The following is a 21,747-nucleotide window of genomic DNA, read 5'->3' on the forward strand; positions in this document are numbered from 1 at the left end:
GAACACAAAGGTGGCTGTGCATGTGTTTGAAAACAAAGGACAAGTGAGCATCATCCAGGCCTGCTTTATTGGGAGGAAGTTGTTCCTGTTAACTGTATTGTCCTGTCTGTCTTTGTTTTAGTTTTATGTTATGTTTGTTTGTTTTTGTTGTTTTTTTCTCCCTTCTGTTTGCTTTGTTGTACTATTTTACTTATGAAAGCCATTTATTTTTTAGAAGGGTAGGCACTATAAGCTTTGGCTTCAGCCTACACCTTTTTGGTCTGTTTCTTTTGCAAAAAAAATTATTGATTTGATTGATTTGTTATAATGACCAAAACAAATAAAACTCTATGAACAACTGCATTTATGTGATTACACGATTTACACGATGTAAATTTTCCCTTCATTGTCATGTGGCATTTAATGTTTGTGTTGCCACAAATTTACGTCATAGGCCTATTTGGCGGACATTTGACCTAATTTCTCCTTTCATTGACAATGTCAATGTCAATGGCAAATATGAAATGTGTGGGGACAAAGGCTGTATATCAAAAATGAAAGTAAAGTGAGTGAGATATAATGGGTGGAGTATCCGAGGGATGCGCCAAGGGTGCGTGTAATAGTTTCAATGTTGATACATCCAACTGGGTGACCTATCGAATTCCGTTTACCCCGTAGCTCGGTTTGAGCATATTACTTAACAAAATTCATTCAAAACCGACCGCTAGAAAACAACACATCAATCTAATTACCAGTAGTAAGACAGGGCGAGGTCGCACTGAAATAACAGAGCTTCTTAATACGGCACAGTTAAGGAGCAGGACTTAAACTATATATCTGGTGTCGGTGCAAGCTCAGATGTAGAGTTGCTGGCCGGCTCCATATATATATATATGCAGATCTAGCATGTCAAATCTAGCTATCCTGGGTTTGATGAGGTCAATGTCGTGATCTTCATATATGGAGATCCAGGTGATGATAGTCAGCTCCACATATGGAGATCCATGTGTTAATTGTACCAACTTGGTTCATTTGCAAGTGTGACAACCACGTGGTTATCATGAGACTGTCACAATATGGCCATATATTGACATGGGCTTAATATTGATTAAATCAGGGATCTCCATATATGGGCATAAACAGGGATTGTATCAGGGCATCGTCTTGGAATGCCCATATATGGACCTTTCTTTTCTTTTTTATTCACAAGATATGACGTAATCTGTGACCTTTGGTCGCAACAAATAGATTTTGGGTTTATAATCAGCAGGGTTTAATTTTCCCTGCTCCTGCTGTTGTGTCGCTTGCCAGAAATAACTGATCTACAAGCCTATAATGTTAATAGTCTATATTCTACACTTAACAATGCACAGAGGAGAAAGGAGGAAGAATTCATTGATTGAATGGGATCATTCTTTTTGAATGGACGCCTATTTAAAAGGTTGATTTTGTACTGCATACTTTTGGAGTTTAACACTCCGCTCCGGTGGGTGGCGGTAATGCTCCTTAAATGGTTTGCCAACTGCCATTAAACCCTATAGAAGAAGGAGATCCTACCCAGAGTAATCTAGTAAGAGTGGCGACAAGCTTTGATCTCGCCGCAACTATGGGCTACTAGAGTTCCAAACTTTGGAACTATCCCATTGAGATAGAATTAGCACTTCCGCATTCCATTGTTACAATGGGGAGTCAACACAAAGTGTCGCTACTCTCTTAATAGATTACTATGATCCTACCTACCCCGGAAGAAGTTCCAGTTTAACTTGAGAGTTGGAAGTTTTTATTATTTAGTTTTCCGACCGATCATGGAACGTTTTTATTTCCCGTGTTTATTTTCTTGAGTCTCTGATATTATAATGACGACAAACCGAACAGTCTTCATTATGTGTTCGTGAGAAGCAGCAGCAGCAGCAGTTTAGCAGAGGTACGTTTAAAAACAATAAGAAAACACACACGTTGTCTTTGTTGTTTAAATCACAACCAACAGAAACAGTGAATGCGATTTCTTATATCAGTGGTTTTCATTCATTTTACACATCCAAGGTGGTCCATTATTATTTTATTCAGCATTTGAGCCACGTACGTGACCACCATTTGATGACATGTAGACTCTCAGATTCAGACCCAAAACTAAAAGAATTAAGAATATGTGGTCGTCGGATAAGTTTTTGTCCAAAATTCCATTATGCTGTTTTGATGTTGGATAGGACAGATAACAGGCAATACTGTTTGAATCAACCGTCAACGTATACGTTGATCAAAGTAATTATTTCTACATTCTCTAAATGTGTAATCTTCTTTTAAATTAAGTAATGCAGATGTTTAACACTACATTTATAACTCTTGAGAGTGTAGTAGAATCACAAACCAAATTGGCCCTTACGTGGTTTCATTTTACATTAAAGGTATATTCAGTGATTTTACTTAATTCAAATATCACTTATTTTTTTGTTTTGTTGTGATAATCCTCCCTACTATAGAGTGTGCTGACCATATAAGGAGTTCCTCCCTGTCCCCAGTTAACCCCTGGGGGTCAAAAAACCTTAGGTTTCGTTTTTGACTCTCTATCCTGATTGGACGAAAGGCTGGGTCCCACAGCCAAAAACGAAACCTAAGGTTTTTTGAGTGAAATCACTGAATATACCTTTAAGAGTCCATTTGTTTACCAACCCCCTCAAGGCCCCACTGGTGGTCCCCGGACCACTGGTTTGCAAACGGCATCTGTCTGAAACGAAACACCCCCTATCCCCCCCTGAGGGAAAGTGAAACCCCTCTGTTAACTTTATTATTAGTGTTGGTATAAGTCTGTCTGCCTTTACAGCAATGTCGTTCTTCTTTCTAAAAATAAAAATGAGCAAGACCAGACCTGTAGTGTTGTTATGTATGTTTGGGCGTATCATTATTCATGCAGGCAGACAGACAGACAGTCATATATAAATATACATGCAGATACAGCCAGTGAGCCAGCCAGGGCAGGCAAAAGTAAGCCAGTGTTTTTATTCTGTGTATGTTTATAAGATAAGATACAGAAGTCTTATTTATGCCACAGGTAGGAAAATAAACTGGATGTATGGTATAATGGTACACTATGACTTTTACTGTAACTGAGGGGGACACCTCCGGTTACTTAAATTAAACACTGGTTGAGGCGGACAATATGGACTTAATTCCGATCAAAGAATTAGGCTCCGGAGAAGGGATATCTTCAGCAGATTTATTTGCAATGTGATGTATGTGATTAAAGAACGCACAGAAGATACACTTGGAGAAAACAAATACAATACACGGCTCTCAACATGTTGGACTGACTGACCATGCTGATGCCAAACGCTAAACTGCCTAATTTGACTGCCTGTGGAAAAGTACCAGCCAATACCAGGTCAGGCCACTAGGCGGCACTGACAGGCTTTCTGACACAGCCGCCCCCAAATGTCTATCAATGTCATTTGTAATCACTAAGAAAGGCTGTCAGGGGAATCCTTTCTTTTGGTAGTCTGTGAAGCCCAGCCCTGGTAGGTACTGGCGGATGAAGGCACACCAGAAGCTATCTTCCAGCGCCTGGCTGTGTCTCTCTGTCAGTTGAGGTAGTGATGAATCTCGGCATGCCATGCCCAGATTGTTGGGGAATATTAGGTTTGGCGTAAGGGAGCCTAGCTGGCTAGATGAGGAAATGGGACATTTGCCCTTGAGGGCTTCGGCCTCATGTGGGAATGAGTCCATCTGGGCTGGTTGTAACAGCAGCTTCGGTGTTGCAACGTAATCAGGCAGGTCCACTTTGGCGGCAGCCGCCCCGTGAAGGGACCTCTCAGTATGCTGGAGAAGCTCCTTCCGGGTGTAGAAGAGGCTGGGGTTAGGAACCTGGGAAGTAGGATCTACAGACACTGCTCCAATAGACACAGTCTGCTGGGGATCTTCTGCCAGATTGGGCAGTACAGCTTCCTGCATATCTTGGAGAGTAATGCCTGAAGTTAGCAAGGGGAGGGATGTAACAGTCGCTATCTGTGACAGAACGTAGGCTTGCTGGTCCTGCTCAGATCTGATTGCTACCTTTGAGGTCAGGGTGTCAACTTGCCATGGGTGTACCGGATGACTGGGGAGTGAAGCAGTTGTGATGTGGAGACATTGTTGATCCCCATGTGAGCTTTGAATGGGACCCATCGGACCTTGGAGTGACCAGCCAAGTCGTGTGTGGATGGCAACAGGTCCCTCTTGTGGTCCTTGGCATACAGGTTGGATGGGAGTGAGCAGGTGAGGTAGGTCAGACCCAATCAGCAGTAACGGCAGTGCATGATCCACCCGGGGTAACGGGAGCCCTCTCAAATGTTTGTACTGCTTCTGTAGATCAGAAACTGGATAGGTGTGCTCAGCAAAACTTAACCCATTAGCGGTGAAAGCATTGGAGATTTGGTACCTCTCAGTAGGCTTGAGCAGCGGGGATATCTCGAACGAGACGGAGGCACCATCGAGTATCTTGACACTCTGGTGGACGGTTCGCAATGGGAGAGTCTCTGGGCAGGGAGTGAGATTGAGTCTCTGTACAACCTGAGGGAGAACAATACTCCTCTGTGATCCGTCATCGAGGACAGCATGGGCTTCCATGGTGTGGTCACCGTTGTGGAGGAGCACCTTCACCACTTTCAGCATGACACTCTGAGAGTGGTTAGGCCTGTCCCGGTATACTTTGGTGGGTGGAAGGCTGACCATTAAGGACGAGCTGGAGGTTTCCTGGATAGAGTCATGCAGAACTGTAAGATGTAGCTCTTTGCAGACATGACATGGGCGCTTCAGTCTGCATGTATCCACAGCATGTCCTCGACCACATTTCCAACACCTATGGTCCTCTGTAATCCACTTGACAATCTGACTGGTGTCAAACTTCTTGAATTGCTCACAGGCGTTGAGGTAATGATCTTGGTTGTCACAGTAAGGACAGTAGGGAGTAGGTTTAGGTGTAGTAGCCTTCTCTTCCGCTGTAAGGAGAACTGGGGTTGGCCTTTGCTTTGGCGGAATGGACCATTGTTCTTTTTTAACTGGCTTGGGATTGTCGTTCTCATAAAGAGCTGCGGCACGACTGGAGATGCGTTTGGCTTGTGACTTGACCTGCAACCAGGTAGCTAGGTCGGAAAGAGTGTAGGTCTTGTGGGTACCCGATTGTAGAATGTGGTGAGTCAGGCAATACTCCACAAAGCCGTCCCGATAGGCTGGAGGCATCTTGCTGAGTAAACGGTCCACGTGTGAACCACAATGGAGCTCGTAGCCACCTTGCCCTTCAAGTGTCTTTAACATCCCCACTAGGGACTGAACAGAGAGAGCAAAAGTGTCAAAGGCAGTAGCATCACCCATCTTCAGGGCTGGGGCATTGAGGATGGCACCCAATTCAGACTGGACCAGTTGTCTTGACTGACCATACTTCTCCTGAAGGGCCTGCAGTGCTGCGGTGTATGGCCGTGGTTCATGCATGTACGCCTTGGCTAGCTGTAGAGCACTAGGGAGTTTCAGGTGGTTGAGCAGCACTTGATATTTATACTGCTCACTGAGATGGCTATGGCAGCTCACCAAACTGTCCAGTGCCATCTTCAATAGAGCAAAGTCACTCTCACAGCCACTTTGGAACACTGGCAAGGTAGGTCTTGGGATGCCATATGCCGAGGCAATTAGCAGCTCAGCTCCGGGTGGTGGTTGATAACCAGGGTAGGAAGCTCCAGGGGATGGTTGGTAACCAGGGTAGGAAGCTCCGAGTGGTGGTTGGTAACCAGAGTAGGAAGCTCCGAGTGGTGGTTTGTAACCAGGGTAGGGAGCCCCGAGTTGTGGTTGTTGTACGATTGGTGTTTGTGCTGTAGTCTGTGTTGCTGCATCTGGTACAGCTTCGGACTTGACTACAGTTGACGGTGAATACTGTTGCACTGGACCAGGTACAGGTGGTGACAATGCAGGTGGCATGGCACGTGATGCTATCTGTGCTGGGCCAGAAGGACGTGGCCCGTGGACAGCTGGAAGACGTGTGGCTTGAGATGCTTGCTGCTTAGAGGGTACAGCTTGAAGTGCTGGCTGCCGAGGTGCAGCTGGGGACACAACAGAACCCTGAGGCCCAAGTAGGGGGTGCTGCAGGAGCTGGGAGTCTGGAAGAGGCGCAGTAAACCATGATGGCAGCCGATGACCTACAACAGGGGGCAGGTCACGGCTCTGGGACACAGGTTGTGGAACAGTGTTAGTAGTCTGGGTGGCTGTGGCTACCAGCACTGATGAAGGAAGTACAGGATGTTGGGCAGAGGAAGCTGCAGCTGACATCATTGGATTAGTGGTTATTGAATGTTGGGGCAATGAATGCCGGCTGTGAACTGAGAGTGCTGTAGTGGACTGGTGAGAGCTGCTGACGCTACCAGGTGCTGATGAAGGGCCTGATACTGTGGCGTTGGGGTCAGCAGTAACAAGAGATGTGACGAGTCTGGCCACATTCAGTTCCTTCTCTGCTTCCTTCAAGCGGCGGCTCCTATCCAGTTGTTTTGTGAGATATTCTCTGGCTTGGATGGCCTCCTCCTGGTGGCGCTGAAACTCTGCCTGCTGCTCCACCTGGTACCGTTGGGCTTCCTTTGCTTGTGCATCTAGCCGTTGATACTCCAGGTCAGCTTGTGAATCTTCATCTAGCTGCTGGCGGAGGACATCAACCTCCATCTGCCTTATCCCCTCCTCCAGAATGGCAGTTTGAACATCAGATAGACCCCGAGCAGGATACGTGCCAACAGAGAGTAAAGTGTGCCTACTAGAATGGGACCTGAAGCTGGATCCACTCCGACTGGATGTTCTCCTCGAGTTGCTTCCGGTTTGGCTCAGGTGGCGTTGAGAAGCGGTTGGAGAAGGACCCTGGGAATGTTGATGACCAACTTCATAGTCGTTGAGGTAAAGAGGCAAACGATGTGCTCTACTGGGCCTACCCTGTGGGTCAGGTGGTCCTGAAACTGCTCTGTCCATATTGTTGATGGATGCACTCAATCCGGCTCGAGGGACCAAATGTAACTGAGGGGGACACCTCCGGTTACTTAAATTAAACACTGGTTGAGGCGGACAATATGGACTTAATTCCGATCAAAGAATTAGGCTCCGGAGAAGGGATATCTTCAGCAGATTTATTTGCAATGTGATGTATGTGATTAAAGAACGCACAGAAGATACACTTGGAGAAAACAAATACAATACACGGCTCTCAACATGTTGGACTGACTGACCATGCTGATGCCAAACGCTAAACTGCCTAATTTGACTGCCTGTGGAAAAGTACCAGCCAATACCAGGTCAGGCCACTAGGCGGCACTGACAGGCTTTCTGACATTTACTATGATGGTTTCCTTTCTTCTTCATAGAAGTGTATATTTGTACATTTTTAAATGTTCTAACTTCGGATGAATTGAAAATGGAGGACCCTCCTGTTGATGTAAACATTAAGTCTTAGTGCTTTTTCTGGTTTTAGCAGTATTTGTATTGACTTGTGCTTTCGTTCGAACTCAACTGTTGGCTACCGGTGGCCATTCTACTGTTAATTACAAATTTCAATCAATATGACTGTAATTAGTGGAAATGTGTTTCATTTTGTTTACTTATTTATAACCTTAGTACATAAATAGGATATAGATATTGTATATTGTGTATGTGCACACGTTTGAAGTGGTATAACATATATAATATATGATTTATTTTAGCGAGAGAGAATGTTGGATGGATCAATGTAGGCATATTTATTTATTCATGCATTCAATTAATGTGTTGTTACACAATATGTACATTTAGAGTTGAGTGCAAAATTATAGCTTCTAGTCGTCATGCAGATGGGGCCGTCTGCCTGTCATCAGGATGACCACACAGTAGCATAGCCATAGCACATAGATGAGTTATTTATTGGAAATGGTAAAATTAAAAGGCATAAAATTGTATTTTAATTAAGGCATATAACTTATAAGTCTTTATCAGCCAGTTTGTAGAATGGGTGCAGTTCAAATTGTATTTATTCATTTATTTAACAGGGACAATGCACATTAGTCAACAGACTCAACACGTCATTTTTCAAATCCATGTAAATGGGCCAGAGTTAGCCATAAGCTAATTTCCATCTGTGGGCTCTTAAAAGTGGTACAAGGGTATACTATCCGTACAAAAACATACAATACAAAAACAAGTAAACATAGTAAAGGGGGCAGAACAATTACAGTGAAAAGTGACACCAGTGACGAAGGAAGCTAGTAATAATAAAAGTGACTCGTGATTACAGATTTGGTTTGCTTTAAGCCACCTCTTAAGGTTACATTTGAAGGTCAAATAGTTGGGAGGTCTCTCTTATTTCTGTAGGGAGACTGTTCTAGTGATGGGAGGCTCTAACAGAGATGACTGTTTTACCAAACACACTACTGTACATCTGTTTTCGGAACTTCGCAGTCCCCTCTGGTAGTTGCCCAGGTTGTTCTGGCACCACTGTCCCTTCGATCTATAAATTGTTTCAGTGGTGGAGGTGCGAGTCCGATTAAAATCTTAAACGTGAGACAAGCATCTGCAAAATGTTTAAACCTATCAAAATTAAATAAATTGTACTATATGGCACTGGTGGTGAATCAGATGTAAGGCTGCAATGATCACACATAACATACAAGAGTGGTGCAACTCCGTGTGGGGGTCCTAAATATATATAAATAAAATAAAAACATATTTGACAAAGTCAATTTCCTTCCAACAATTTCATCTTGCACTTTCTCTGATTCCCCGTTTTCTTGGAAAAGAGAAAGGAAACAAAACAAAAGCATATAATTAATCTACCTCAGTTACATATTAACCTTCCATTCTCCTAGGGTAAAAGTGGAGATACAAATGTAAAATATCGTGTGTGCGTGTGTCCGTGCACGCATCCGTGTGGATGCGTGCCCTTGGGCTTCAAGATACCTCTTCAACTCTTGGAACTTGATTTAGTTTTTTCTAAAAATGTATTAATATTGTTCAAACTAGCTGATCTACATCAACACATTGTGAGCTTGTAGATCGTCTCTTTGAACTATTCAAAAATGTCTTTCAGAGTACTAGTAAAAAAGGCAAAGAAGTTTAGGGATGAGAGTAAAGGCGCTGACGAAAACGGGGACCATAATGTTACATGAAAGTAAAGGTTAAATGTTGTAAAGTGTCAAATAATGTTGTCTTGCGTTTCCCCCCCCCCCCCCCCCCCCCCCCCCCAGCCCAGTCCAGCAGCAGGCTCACATCGTTCTCTCAGAGATGGCTATCGCCCACGTGGCCACGGAGTACGTGTTCAGCGACTTCCTGCTGAAGGAGCCCAACCAGAAGCGCTACCGGAACGTGCGCACGGAGCTGGCCGTGGACATGATGGTGACGTGTGTGGCTGTGGGCCTTCCTCTGCTCCTCATCTCTCTGGCCTTTGCTCAGGAGGTGTCTGTGGGTGAGTTGGAGGTGTCTGTGGGTGGGTGGGTGTCTGTGGATGAGTTGGAGGTGTCTGTGGGTGGTGGACTGTGGGTGAGTTGGAGATGTCTGTGGGTGGGTGGGTGTCTGGGTGAGTTGGAGGTGTCTGTGGGTGTCTGTGGGTGAGTTGGAGGTGTCTGTGGGGAGAGTTGGAGGTGTCTGTGGGTAGCGGGTGTCTGTGGGTGAGTTGGAGGTGTCTGTGGGTGGGTGTCTGTGGGGAGAGTTGGAGGTGTCTGTGAGTGGGTGTCTGTGGGTCAGTTGGAGGTGTCTGTGGGTGGGTGGGTGTCTGTGGGTGAGTTGGAGGTTTACTCATTTATTCTCTCACCAACTCAAGGCTCTTCATCAGATACATCATCATAACATCATCTCATGAACAACTGAATTCATGTGATTGGTTAGCTGATTTGCTCGTCTACATATGACGTAAAAATGTCCCTTCATTGTCAATGGCATTTAATCACAGAGTGCCGCGCTACGAGCTTGTAGGTCTGCTATTTTTGAAAAGTCTTGAAAATGTGGTGCAAATCTTTGAATATATCTTCTTTCAGAGCAAACGTTTTAAGTCAAATCTTTGCTTCTGGGGGGGGGTCTCTGGAACAACATAATTTACAATCAACTACACATATTTTTGAGGGTACTTGACATGAAACTGTTTGAGAACCACTGACATAGAAACGATGGGCTTTTTCAGAAAACTGTCCGAATTGTGCTGCCCTAGGTACACAGATCAGCTGCTTCGCCCCGGCAAACTTCTCCTGGAAGCAGGGCGCGTATGTCGACTCGTACTGTTGGGCAGCAGTACACACTCACACCCTGCCCCTGTGGCTGCATAAGGTACTACACTACACCCTCACACCCTGCCTCTGTGGCTGCATAAGGTACTACACTACACCCTCACACCCTGTCTCTGTGGCTGTATGAGGTACTACACTACACACTCACACCCTGCCCCTGTGGCTGCATAAGGTACTACATACACACTCACACCCTGCCCCTGTGGCTGCATAAGGTACACTACACACTCACACCCTGCCCCTGTGGCTGCATAAGGTACTACATACACACTCACACCCTGCCCCTGTGGCTGCATAAGGTACTACATACACACTCACACCCTGCCCCTGTGGCTGCATAAGGTACTACACTACACACTCACACCCTGCCTCTGTGGCTGCATGAGGTACTACACTACACACTCACACCCTGCCCCTGTGGCTGCATGAGGTACTACACTACACACTCACACCCTGCCTCTGTGGCTGCATGAGGTACTACACTACACACTCACACCCTGCCCCTGTGGCTGCATGAGGTACTACACTACACACTCACACCCTGCCCCTGTGGCTGCATAAGGTACACTACACACTCACACCCTGCCTCTGTGGCTGCATGAGGTACTACATTACTCTTTGCTATCTACAAAGTGTTTATTATAGTATAATATCATTTTGCTGATGTTTGTGACAAAGCCTAAACATTCTGCCCTTCCTCGCCACACACAGAACAGTTTTGATGTTGGGTTTTGACATATAACAATTTTGGAAATATTCAAAGTTTCCCCAAGGTCGGTATCGGCCGATCGTGAGGAAAAAAAAGGCAAGGCAACAGTGCAGCACTTTCTCTCTCTCTGTTTCTGGCAAACAGCGCCCCTTCTGGTACTCATTATATGATGCTCATTAACACATTGAGTACGCCGACTGCCTTCAAAATATAGGCTATAGAATACCGGAGGTGTCTGATCGCTTTTACTTTGAAAGCCATGAACCGGAAACACTTTCCTAAAAAAGTTGACTTTACAAAGTGACCTCAACATCCCTGATCATCTTAATATATTGTTTTACGCTCCAAAAAGCGTTCATATTTTGCGGGAGAGACGGATGAGCAGCAGAAATGAAGCGCCAGCATATCGCTCTATTCATCACCACGGAGAGCGCCCTGGATTAGGAGCTACGAGTCATTCTTTCCGTCTCGCTAACGTGGGAGTCAATAATAAGCTAATAGTTGCACTGAGCGTTAGCATACGGCAAGCGAAAAGCGAAATGCCCAAAAAATAAATAGGAAAAATTCTGAATATTAATATCTCGCCCCGCATCGCTGGGATGTCGCTAGGACGTCCTCAGACGTCCTTTGAACTCTACTCTACTCTACTCTATGACGTTCTCAGGCGTCCTACGTGCTGTAAGTGTTAATGAACACTTAGGTGAACACATAGGTGAACACGGACATTGCTGTTCCTTGGAGTGGTTGCACCACTCAAAAACAATCGGTGATCGGTCCCCACAAAAACCTGACTGGAGCACCTCTAATCCCAGTCTGCCCCTCTCTTCTCTCTGTTCATGTATGGTATTGAATTCCCCCAGTGATACCAGTCTATCTCCTCTCCTCTCCTCTCCTCTCCTCTCCTCTCCTCTCCTCTCCTCTCCTCTCCTCTCCTCTCCTCTCCTCTCCTCTCCTCTCCTCTCCTCTCCTCTCCTCTCCTCTCCTCTCCTCTCCTCTCCTCTCCTCTCAGTTCTTCCCCTACATCCTCCTGCTGGTGGCCGTCATGATGTACGGCCCGGCTCTGTTCTGGCGGTTCTCCACCGCTCCCATCCTGCAGTCGGACCTGGGCTTCATCATGGAGCAGCTGGACTGCTGCTACAACCGGGCCGTGGACCTGGCCAAGCGCATGGCCACGTCCACCTCGAATGCCACCTTCGAATGCCTCGTTAGACAGGTAAGGAATCACCTGGCCAAACGCATGGCCAGCTCCACCTCTAATGCCTCGTTAGACAGGTAAGGAACCACCTGGCCAAACGCATGGCCAGCTCCACCTCTAATGCCTCGTTAGACAGGTAAGGAATCACCTGGCTAAACGTACGTGGCACTCGGTACTTTGCTATGAGCTTGTAGATGTGCTATATTAGAAAAATCGTGAAAATGTGGCACAAAACGCTAATGTTATGAATATATATTATTTCACAGCAAACATTTTGTAACTCAAATCTTTGCTGCTCCCTGGAACAACATATTTTCAGATGGGGATCGGCGGCCAAATACATATGATTTTCGGGGTCCTTGACATGAAATAGTTTGAGAACCACTGACACAGAAACACAGGGTTTTTTCATAAAACTGTCATGATTTAGAAGACATTTGTAGAATCTGGTGTCGGGTCAAAACAACATTGTATTGTAAGGTCATGTATACTGTAAGTCATAACAAAAATATGAACTTTCGTTCAATGTTCCATCTCTCCTCTCCTCTCCTCTCTCCTCTCCTCTCCTCTCCTCTCCTCTCCTCTCCTCTCCTCTCCTCTCCTCTCCTCTCCTCTCCTCTCCTCTCCTCTCCTCTCCTCTCCTCTCCTCTCCTCTCCTCTCCTCTCCTCTCCTCTCCTCTCCTCTCCTTTCCCCCACAGTGACCCTACGGACGGCTGCTTCATCTACCCGCTGATGGAGAACTACCTGAAGACCAAGCGCTTCTCGCGGACGCTGCTGGTGCAGTACCTGCTGTGCCGCGGGCTGACCCTGCTGACGCTGCTGTGCGCGTGCGTCTACCTGGGCTACTACCTGCAGCTGGCCTCGCTCACGGACGAGTTCGGCTGCTCGCTGCGCACCGGCCTGCTGGTCAACGACTCCACCGTCCCCGACAAGGTCCAGTGCAAGCTCATCGCCGTCGGGGTCTTCTCGCTGCTCAGGTATATACAGTATATATATATATACTGCAAAATGTCTTCTGAAGACAGTGGTTCTCATACTGGGGTCTGGGGACCCCCAGGGGTCCATTTTGTTCCATTCGTGCACTCTTCAGAGTTAAATTAAAACTGCTATATATTATCTTTTGGTATTCAGACAGTCAGCAATGGGTAGACCGCTCCCAAAAGAAAAAGTAGTCTCTGTGACACATCTAGACAAACAACAGACAAACGTTGATCAAAATAACAATTCTTCTACATTCTCTAATTGTGTAGACCTCTTGTAAATTGAGTTATACAGATGTTTAACCCATTCTGGGCGGGAACCCCTTTTGGTGTTTTAAGCATTATGTTATACTTTAGCTATTGAAAAATAGCTCGGATCTGATATTTTTTTTAATCGTGAAAATGTGGCGAATATGTATTCAGAGGGAACATTTTTAACTTAAATCTTTGCTTCTGGGAACAACATATTTTCAGATGGGGGGTCGGCGGCCAATTACAATATGATTCTGGGGCTCCCTCCTTGACATGAAATAGTTTGAAAACCACTGACATAGAAACATAGGTTTTTCAGAAATGTTTGAATACTTATTTCTATTTGATTTTAATCAGCCTCAGGTCTAAATGGGTTAAAAAAAATTAAGGTCTATATACGGGTCCATTTGGTTACCAACTCTCCCATCATTTAGCTGGGGACCACCAGGAAAACCCCCTCAACAAGGACCACTGGTTGAGAACCACTGATCTACGCCATCCTATTACTCGGCCCTAAACTATTGTGTGTGTGTTTTGGTGTGGTCAGCCTGGTGAACCTGGTGGTCTACCTCACGCTGGTGCCCGTGGTCATCTACGCCAGCCTCCGCCCGCTCTTCTGCCACGGCTACGCCCACTTCCTGAAGATGTACGAGCTGCTGCCCACGGTGGACGTGCTGCCGCACCCCGGGGGCCAGTGGGACGACCTGGCCATGTACGTCCTCTACCTGCACGAGAACCTCAGCGAACTCAAGTCCTACAAGTACATGAAGGTATGGTGTGTGAACTCGGAAGTCCAGTGTCGTTTTTGGCAGCAAATTTTGTTTTTTAGTCGCTCTCTTGAATAGTTTTCATTTAGTTTTAGTCACATTTTAGTCACCTGGTATGTTTTAGTGTTAGTCTAATTTTAGTCGACTAAATGTCATAAGATTTCCGTCGTCTAAATCTACGGTTGATTTAGTCGACTAAAATGTATTTTGATACCGTCGTAATGATTTTACACTTACACGTCGTGAGCTTGTAGATCTGCTATTTTCAGCATGCAACCAAGTGTAAAATGTACTGGATCTCTTGTCCACTAGTCCCATCGTAACATTTTAGTCTAGTTCTTGGTTGGCAAATAGACTGCAATATTCTGGACAGGGTTTTGGAACTGTGAAGTGAGCAGTGCAATGTTGTGCAACATTGCACTGCTCACTTCACAGGGGTGTGATTTTTATTATTATTACAGTATTAGTTTTTTTCTTATGAAAGCAGAGAGTCTTCTGTTTCATACGGTATATAGTATGTACATGTCGCTATAGGCCTTATTTTGTGAATAATAGTTCTTCAGGTCCATGCCTTCTCTGAAGTTCTCTCTGGTGGGTGCAAGCTGCATTCAATAGCCAATTACTGACAAACTGTATGGGATCAATGTGTATTTGTTTTCCTCCTAAAAGTAGACATTCAGGGCTTTCATTTAGTGTGTAGTATGTATATGATATTATTTGTGTTTTATATCTGTCTGTCAATGTCTGTCAACTTCAACCTTCCATATCTCTGCTGTTTTTTCAAGCGAGCAGCGTGCAGGCAAAAGCAGGTGTTAGAAAAAGGTCAATATCTCCAGAATGGAAGATGGTAAAATCATGATTAAAAAAAAAATTGAAGTGGACAAGTTAGGCTTTCTTTTGATTTATGCGGTGTGATTCTCGCTATAAGAGGCCCCTCGCTGTGGGCCCCGAAAAAGTTCAAAAGTCCAATGTTAATCGCTCAGCACCACCAAGCCTGAGCAAATAGAAAACTCTAGCAATCAATGTGTTAAAAATAATAGCACTAATGCAATACAGTGCGGACATGAATAACAAAACATTTAAAAGATCAATTAAAACCAAGAGTGTAGAAGTGGGTCTTGAGCTGTGCTTTAAAAAATGTCTACAGAGGCCATGTAAAAGGCACAAATTAAATCCGAATTTTGGATGACAAAAAAAAGATCTGCTATTTTTCAATAGCTAAAGTATAACGGAATGCTTGAAACACCAAAAGGGGTTCCCGCCCAAAATGGGTTAACATCTTTACATTCATTGTTGTCCCTGTGAAACAATTGTCCCGGTAACCCAGTAAAGAACCAGCGTTGTGTGTGTGTTTGTGTGTGTGTGTGTGTGTGTTCTGTACAACAAAACAGGTGCTGGAGTTGCTGAAGAGACAGGGCGAGTGTTCGGGAGAGGAATTTGACTTCATGGGTCTTCTGCAGAACCTCTGCCAGGTGAAGGTGGACACGGTGGACGGGAGGAAGAAGAAACGATGGCCCCCGTCCAAGGTCAAAGCCGCTGCCGACCCCAACGGGAGCCCCCCCACCACCGCCGGCCACACGGGAGCTACGAAGGTTGGCGGCGACGGTCCAGCTTCTCTGAAGGACACCACCTTGGTGATGAGGGGTGAGGAACCGAGTGTGGAGAAGGACGCTTCAATTACGTTTCTTAAACCCATTCAGAGAGTTTAAGACACTGCCTATCAGTTTTTTTCACCGCACGAAAACTAGACTAAACGAGACAAACCCACGTGTATAAACAATAATTGGACTAAATCATTATGCAATTTCGTTGATAAATAAAGACGAATTGAAAATATAGTTAACGACTAAAAGTTAAAGACTAAAATCTGTATTAATTTCGTTCACTAACAAAGACTAGACGAAATATATTTTATTTATTGTATAATTTTCTTCCTGTGAGCGCATCATGCATGTTCTCAGCGCTCACTCTGTTTACAAACAGAGGCAGCAGCACGCAGCCACACACACACACACACACTAGAGTTGAATGGACTGCATGCTGTGCTCAGAACATCTACAAAAGTTACTAAACTACGGAAGGCAGGTTGGGCTGTCTGTCACCGAGTCATGGTTGAATTAAGTGTTTGCAACATGAACCAACGTTATCAAGCTTACGTTCGACAAGCGACAATAAAGGAATATAATAAGGCTTATTGGACAGCAAAGCACAGGGAACTGGAGATGTTATAAACCCCAGGAAGTGTGACGTCTCGTCATAGAGAAAGAGAGCCCCCTCTCTCTGATCTCCGCCCGGTCAGTAGCAACACACATGAATGTGGCACGTATGTGCGTGCAGCCTAGTAGCAATAATAGTATCGTTAGCTTAGCATGTAGCAACGTGTGTGTGTGTGTGTGTGTGTGTGTGTGTGTGTGTGTGTGTGTGTGTGTGTGTGTGTGTGTGTGTGTGTGTGTGTGTGTGTGTGTGTGTGTGTGTGTGTGTGTGTGTGTGTGTGTGTGTGTGTGTGTGTGTGTGTGTGTGTGTGTGTGTGTGTGTGTGTGTGTGTGTGTGTGTGTGTGTGTGTGTGTGTGTTCGTGTTCGTGTTCTAACCAGGAGTTTAGTAATGTTAGGCTGCACTGGGATCAGTTGGTTAAACAAGTGGACATTAAGGTTCTATAGGAGTTGTCTTGTTGTACTGCACTGGGGTCAGTTGGTTAAACTTGTGGACATTTAAGGTTTCTATAAGAGTTGTCTTGTACTGCACTGGGATCAGTTGGTTAAACTTGTGGACATTAAGGTTCTATAAGAGTTGTCTTGTACTGCACTGGGATCAGTTGGTTAAACTTGTGGACATTAAGGTTCTATAAGAGTTGTCTTATAGAGGGATCCCTCTACTGAGTAGAGGGATCCCCTGGGGACCCCCACACAGTAACTCTGTCATTTCTCAACCGTTTCGGACGGGGGGCGGCTCGCCGGAACCAGGCTGGCGCCCTGGGCGCGTTCATGTGGAAGTTCTGGGAACCCCCACACGGAGTTGCATCACTCAGTTCACATGCGTGTGATTTTTTTTAATGCAAGCATCAATGTGTCTGTGACTCGTTGTGGTTTCAAATAAATATACAAATTCAATCAAAACATGTTCCATTTCTGGATGTATTCCTTACAATTATGTTTTTCATCTGAAGGATAAGAGAAAATGCTATGTGAAATATTTTTTAGATTAGATGGAAACATATCTGCTGACAAAGTAAAGGGCTAAAATAATTGTCCTACTAAAACTAGACTAAATTGTCAGACTAAAACTAGACTAAATTGTCAGAATAAAACTAGTGCCAATAGTTTGTGTTGACTAAAACTAGACAAATAAATTAATGGTTTCTTGGACTAAAATTCTTGACTTTTAGTCGACTAAAACATGACTAAATAAAAAAGGATGAGTTCGACTAAATATGATAAAAGCTAACAACAGTGATTGAAACTGGACTAAGACAGAGACTAAATAAAAAAATAGCCGACAAAAACAACACTGTTCAGGACCCTATAAACATTTGGTGTTTTAACCCATTTAGACCTGACATCGAAAAGTCTTCTAAATCTGGACAGTTTTCTGAAATACCTCATGTTTCTGTATCAGTGGTGCTCAATATTTCATGTCAAGGACCCCAAAAACATATGTATTTGTCCGCTGCCCCCCCCCCCCCCCACCCCCATGAAGCAAAGATTTTAGTTAAAAACATTCACTCTGAAAGAATATATATTCAATGATTTGAGGCACATTTTCACAATTTTCTTTAAAATAGCAGACCTACGGTGCCGCGCTATGAGCTTGTAGATCTGCTATTTTTCAATAGCTAAAGTATAACATAATCCTTGAAACACAAAGGGTTAAGCATTATTAATGTTATACTTTAGCTGTTGAAAAATAGCAGATCTAGATACGAGCTTGTAGATTTGCTATTTTTGAAAAATCATGAAAATGTGGCGCAAATCTTTGAATATAATGTTCTTTCAGAGCAAACGTTTTTAACTCAAATCTTTGCTTCTGGGAGGTCCCTGGAACATATTTTTAGATTGGGGGGGGGGGGGGGGGGGGGGGGTCGGTGGCCAAATACATATAATCTTTGGGGTCCTTGGCGTGAAATAGTGTGGCATGAGGTTTTTCCAGAAAACTGTCATGACATTTGTAGAATCGGGTCTCTTACAAGCTTGTAGGTCTGCTATTTTTGAAAAATCGTGAAACTGTAGTGCAAATCTTTGACTGTCGGCAGCCAAATACATTATGATATTGAGGGTCCTTGAAATTAAATAGTTTAAGCACCACTGACGTAGAAACATGAGGTTTTTCAGAAAAACTCATGTCATGTTTTAGAAGACTTTGTAGAATCGTCCTTAGGTCAAAATGGCTTAAGTCTCTGGGTCAAACTAAATGTTCTTTCTTTCTTTTTTCTCCATCCCACTGTGTGTGATAACACCCCAATGAAGTATAACCACTCATTTCTCCCCTTCCCCACCAGAATTGTCTCCTCTGTTGCCGGGCAACAGTGACGTCACAGGTGGAGGGGAGGTCCGCCAGCGAACGGTGTGATTGGACGCTATGCTTGCCAGGCGTTGGATGCAGAGTGATCTGATTGGCTTGCTGGCCAGGCGCTGGGAGGCAGATACCAGAGCACCGATTGGACGTGATTTAACGGATCGATTAGACCAGCAGTTCTCAACCAGTGGTGGTCTCCGAGGAGGTTCCCAGGTGGTCCCAGTTGAATTGATAGTTTGATCAATATTTGCCCTGTTACTGTATCCCTCCTAAAGGTGCGATTACATACAAAGTCAATGCAAAGACGAGAAGTTGCACGAACGGGTGCGGCAAGTCTGACCCCACCAAGTGTTATCCGATAACAAAATCTTCAAAGTTTTGGATTTGAGAGGCTTAATGTCATCAAATGGTGGTCCGTGTGGCTCAAATTCCGAATAAATGTGAAACATAAAAAAGCGTTGAAAACCACTGGATTTAGGGCATTGTCCTTTTTATTAACGGTTTGATTAGGGCCTAATCGATTAGGCCATTGTCCTTATTAATCATTGCTGGATATGGATGGCAAATCGCTCACATGGGGAGACTGTCATACAATGTTAAAATCCAATTTATCTCTGATTCTTTTCCCTAAAATAAGAGCTTAGACGTGGCCAGGGGAGAACAGGTGGGCGAAATAAACTGGGCAGTCAATGGGCAAAGAGCCCACATGGGGAGATCTCCTGGAAAATAATTTGTCATACGATGTTAAATGCATTTCGGAGATGTAATTTCCTTTAAAATATCCTTTTTTTAATATCCTAAAATATCCTTTTAAATATGTTTTTGTGATGGAGCCTGAGGATAGTTTGCCTGCATTTTTCTGCTTTCATTTGTTATATATAAATAATATATAAATTCAGAATGCTTAGTATGTATGTTGGCACAGTCGTTGTTCAACATTATATGAGCCATGTGGCCGGTCCTTGGTAAACCTCCTGGACATGATGCTAGTATTATGCTAGTATGCAGGGACGTGCACACATAGACTTCAAAGGGGGCTCCGGGCTCCCTGCCATTTTACCCATTTGTAAAACAACTGCCCTTTCCAGACAACGAATGCAGCGTGTACTATGGTGAAAGAAATGCCAATTTTCATGCCGGAAGGCTGCATTCAGGAGAATTGCTTTTTTTCCCCAGAAGTCTTCTGAACTCGAACACAGCATTTTGCATTGAACACATTTGTTTTGGTGTTTCAAGCATTCTGTTATACTTTAGCTATTGAAAAATAGCAGATCTACAAGCTCATAGCACGCCACCGAGTGGCGTGCTATTTTATCTGCTATAGATCTGCTACTTTAGGTCTGCTATTTTTGAAAAATCATAAAAATGGGGCACAAATCTTTCAGAGCGAACGTTTTTTGAATTTCGACGTCAGGCCTAAATGGGTTAAGTGAAGGTGGGGGCCGCCAGTTGCCCATGTATGGTCTTGACCCACTGGTTGATGTCGGATGATTTTAATTGGACTCCGCTATAGAGCGTTGCAGTCCCGCCCCCTCGAGAGACCCGGAAAAGAAATCCCTGTTCATTTTCCTCATAGACTTTTCAGAAAGTATTTATTTAAAGACGTTTACGCCGCAGACAAAGCCAACTCTTGTCGTGACAAATCATGACAACAAACGTGCCAAACAAATAATTAGAAAGTAGGAAAAAAATGCAGGTTACAACACTTTTGTTGTTGTTTTTCTTCTTTGTAATTATTTGTTTGGTCCAAAATATTGTGTGTGTTGTCATGATTTGTCACGACAAGAGTTGGCTTCGTACGACGCTTAAAAGGTCTTTAAATAAATAAGTTTTGAAATGCCTATGGAAAGAATGCATTGGGATTAATTTCCTGGGCTTGGCGTTGTCATGAAAGGGGGTGGGACTGCAACGCTCTATTAGCGAAGCTGGGTGTGATGTGATTCACTGAACTGCTGCCTAAACTAATCGCGGCACAAGCAAAAAAAAAAAAAAACTTCTGCATGAGCTAATAATACGTTGTGTAGAATAGGAGTTTTATAGGCACTAACGTCAAGTTGCACTACTAGTTATTTGTGAGAATGTAATGTTATGCCATTTGTCATTCGTATTTCAAACCGTTTCAAAAGGTACTGGGAATGCACAATACACAACAGTTAACTCATGGTACTTTACGCAGTTAATCCTCAATATTGGTACTGTACAGAAAACCGAAAAGTAATGGCATTGTAGGATGAGATTTCCAACAGCTCAAGGCTCATTCATAGTCTGGATTTTTGGTGGTGAGGTGACCATACCTGACGATACGATATGAGACAAAATAACGTGCCTATACTGCAGCAAGGCTGACCTTGCTGCTGCCGAGATGTCTCTCGTAGCCTATCTATAAAGCAGTGGTCCTCAACAGGCGGACCACGGTCCACGACCGGACCGCGGCACACCTCTCTGCGGACCCTGGAGAAATGATAGAATAAAGAGAAAAGGCCTGGGCCGTGGCTCAGCGGGAGTGACCCCCCATCTCTCTCCCCATTTGCTGTCAGCCTACTGTCTGTCCCTCCATAAAACATATCAAATAAAGGCGAAAGCCACAAAAAAACATTAAGAAAAAAGAATAAAGAGAAGAAAAAAAGTCAAGGCAACCGCGAGTTGAATTCTCTGTTGTATTCGATCAATGCCGAGAAACGCAATTAACACTCTGAATGTGTGTATTATGGGCCGGCATGTCATGATGACAATGTTGTGCTGACTGGCTCACTAGCAGTGACACATTCACACATTCAGTTGAATGAACAAAATTTTATTTTTGGAGGTGTGAATAATGAATATTTGTCAAAGTGAAAAAATATATTTTCATACTCTGCCACCCCAGTGTTGGTTGGGATGGGACCCGGTTTGTATAGCTTGGTTTGACTGTACTAAACAGGCATAGTTGTTTCTAGGGGAGGGGGGCGAGGGGGGCAGCCCCACCCCCACCCCATGGGGCCCGCGACCCGCAATTTTATTTGCGTGCGCATGAGACTGGACCATGGTTTTATTCAAAAATGATTTGTGGACCTTCAGCATTTCTAGTTGAGGACCCCTGCTATAAAGTATGCTACAGTTCAGGCAGTACACAA

The 21,747-nt window shown here is 44.4% G+C and overlaps 1 protein-coding gene across 1 annotated transcript; it reads left to right on the forward strand.

Moving 5' to 3' along the window:
* Window positions 1–1,766: 1,766 nt before the first annotated feature.
* On the forward strand, window positions 1,767–19,551 carry panx1a (pannexin 1a). Its single transcript, XM_083773634.1, is given in 9 exon segments — window positions 1,767–1,903; window positions 9,189–9,406; window positions 10,145–10,260; window positions 11,939–12,108; window positions 12,110–12,142; window positions 12,824–13,102; window positions 13,905–14,127; window positions 15,516–15,768; window positions 18,618–19,551. Coding segments are annotated over 8 exon segments (1,326 nt in total). The 5' UTR covers window positions 1,767–1,903; window positions 9,189–9,225; the 3' UTR covers window positions 18,689–19,551.
* Window positions 19,552–21,747: the final 2,196 nt, after the last annotated feature.

The sequence above is a fragment of the Protomyctophum parallelum genome (assembly GCF_964188405.1).
Source record: "Protomyctophum parallelum genome assembly, chromosome: 9".
NCBI classification, from domain to species: Eukaryota; Metazoa; Chordata; class Actinopteri; order Myctophiformes; family Myctophidae; genus Protomyctophum; species Protomyctophum parallelum.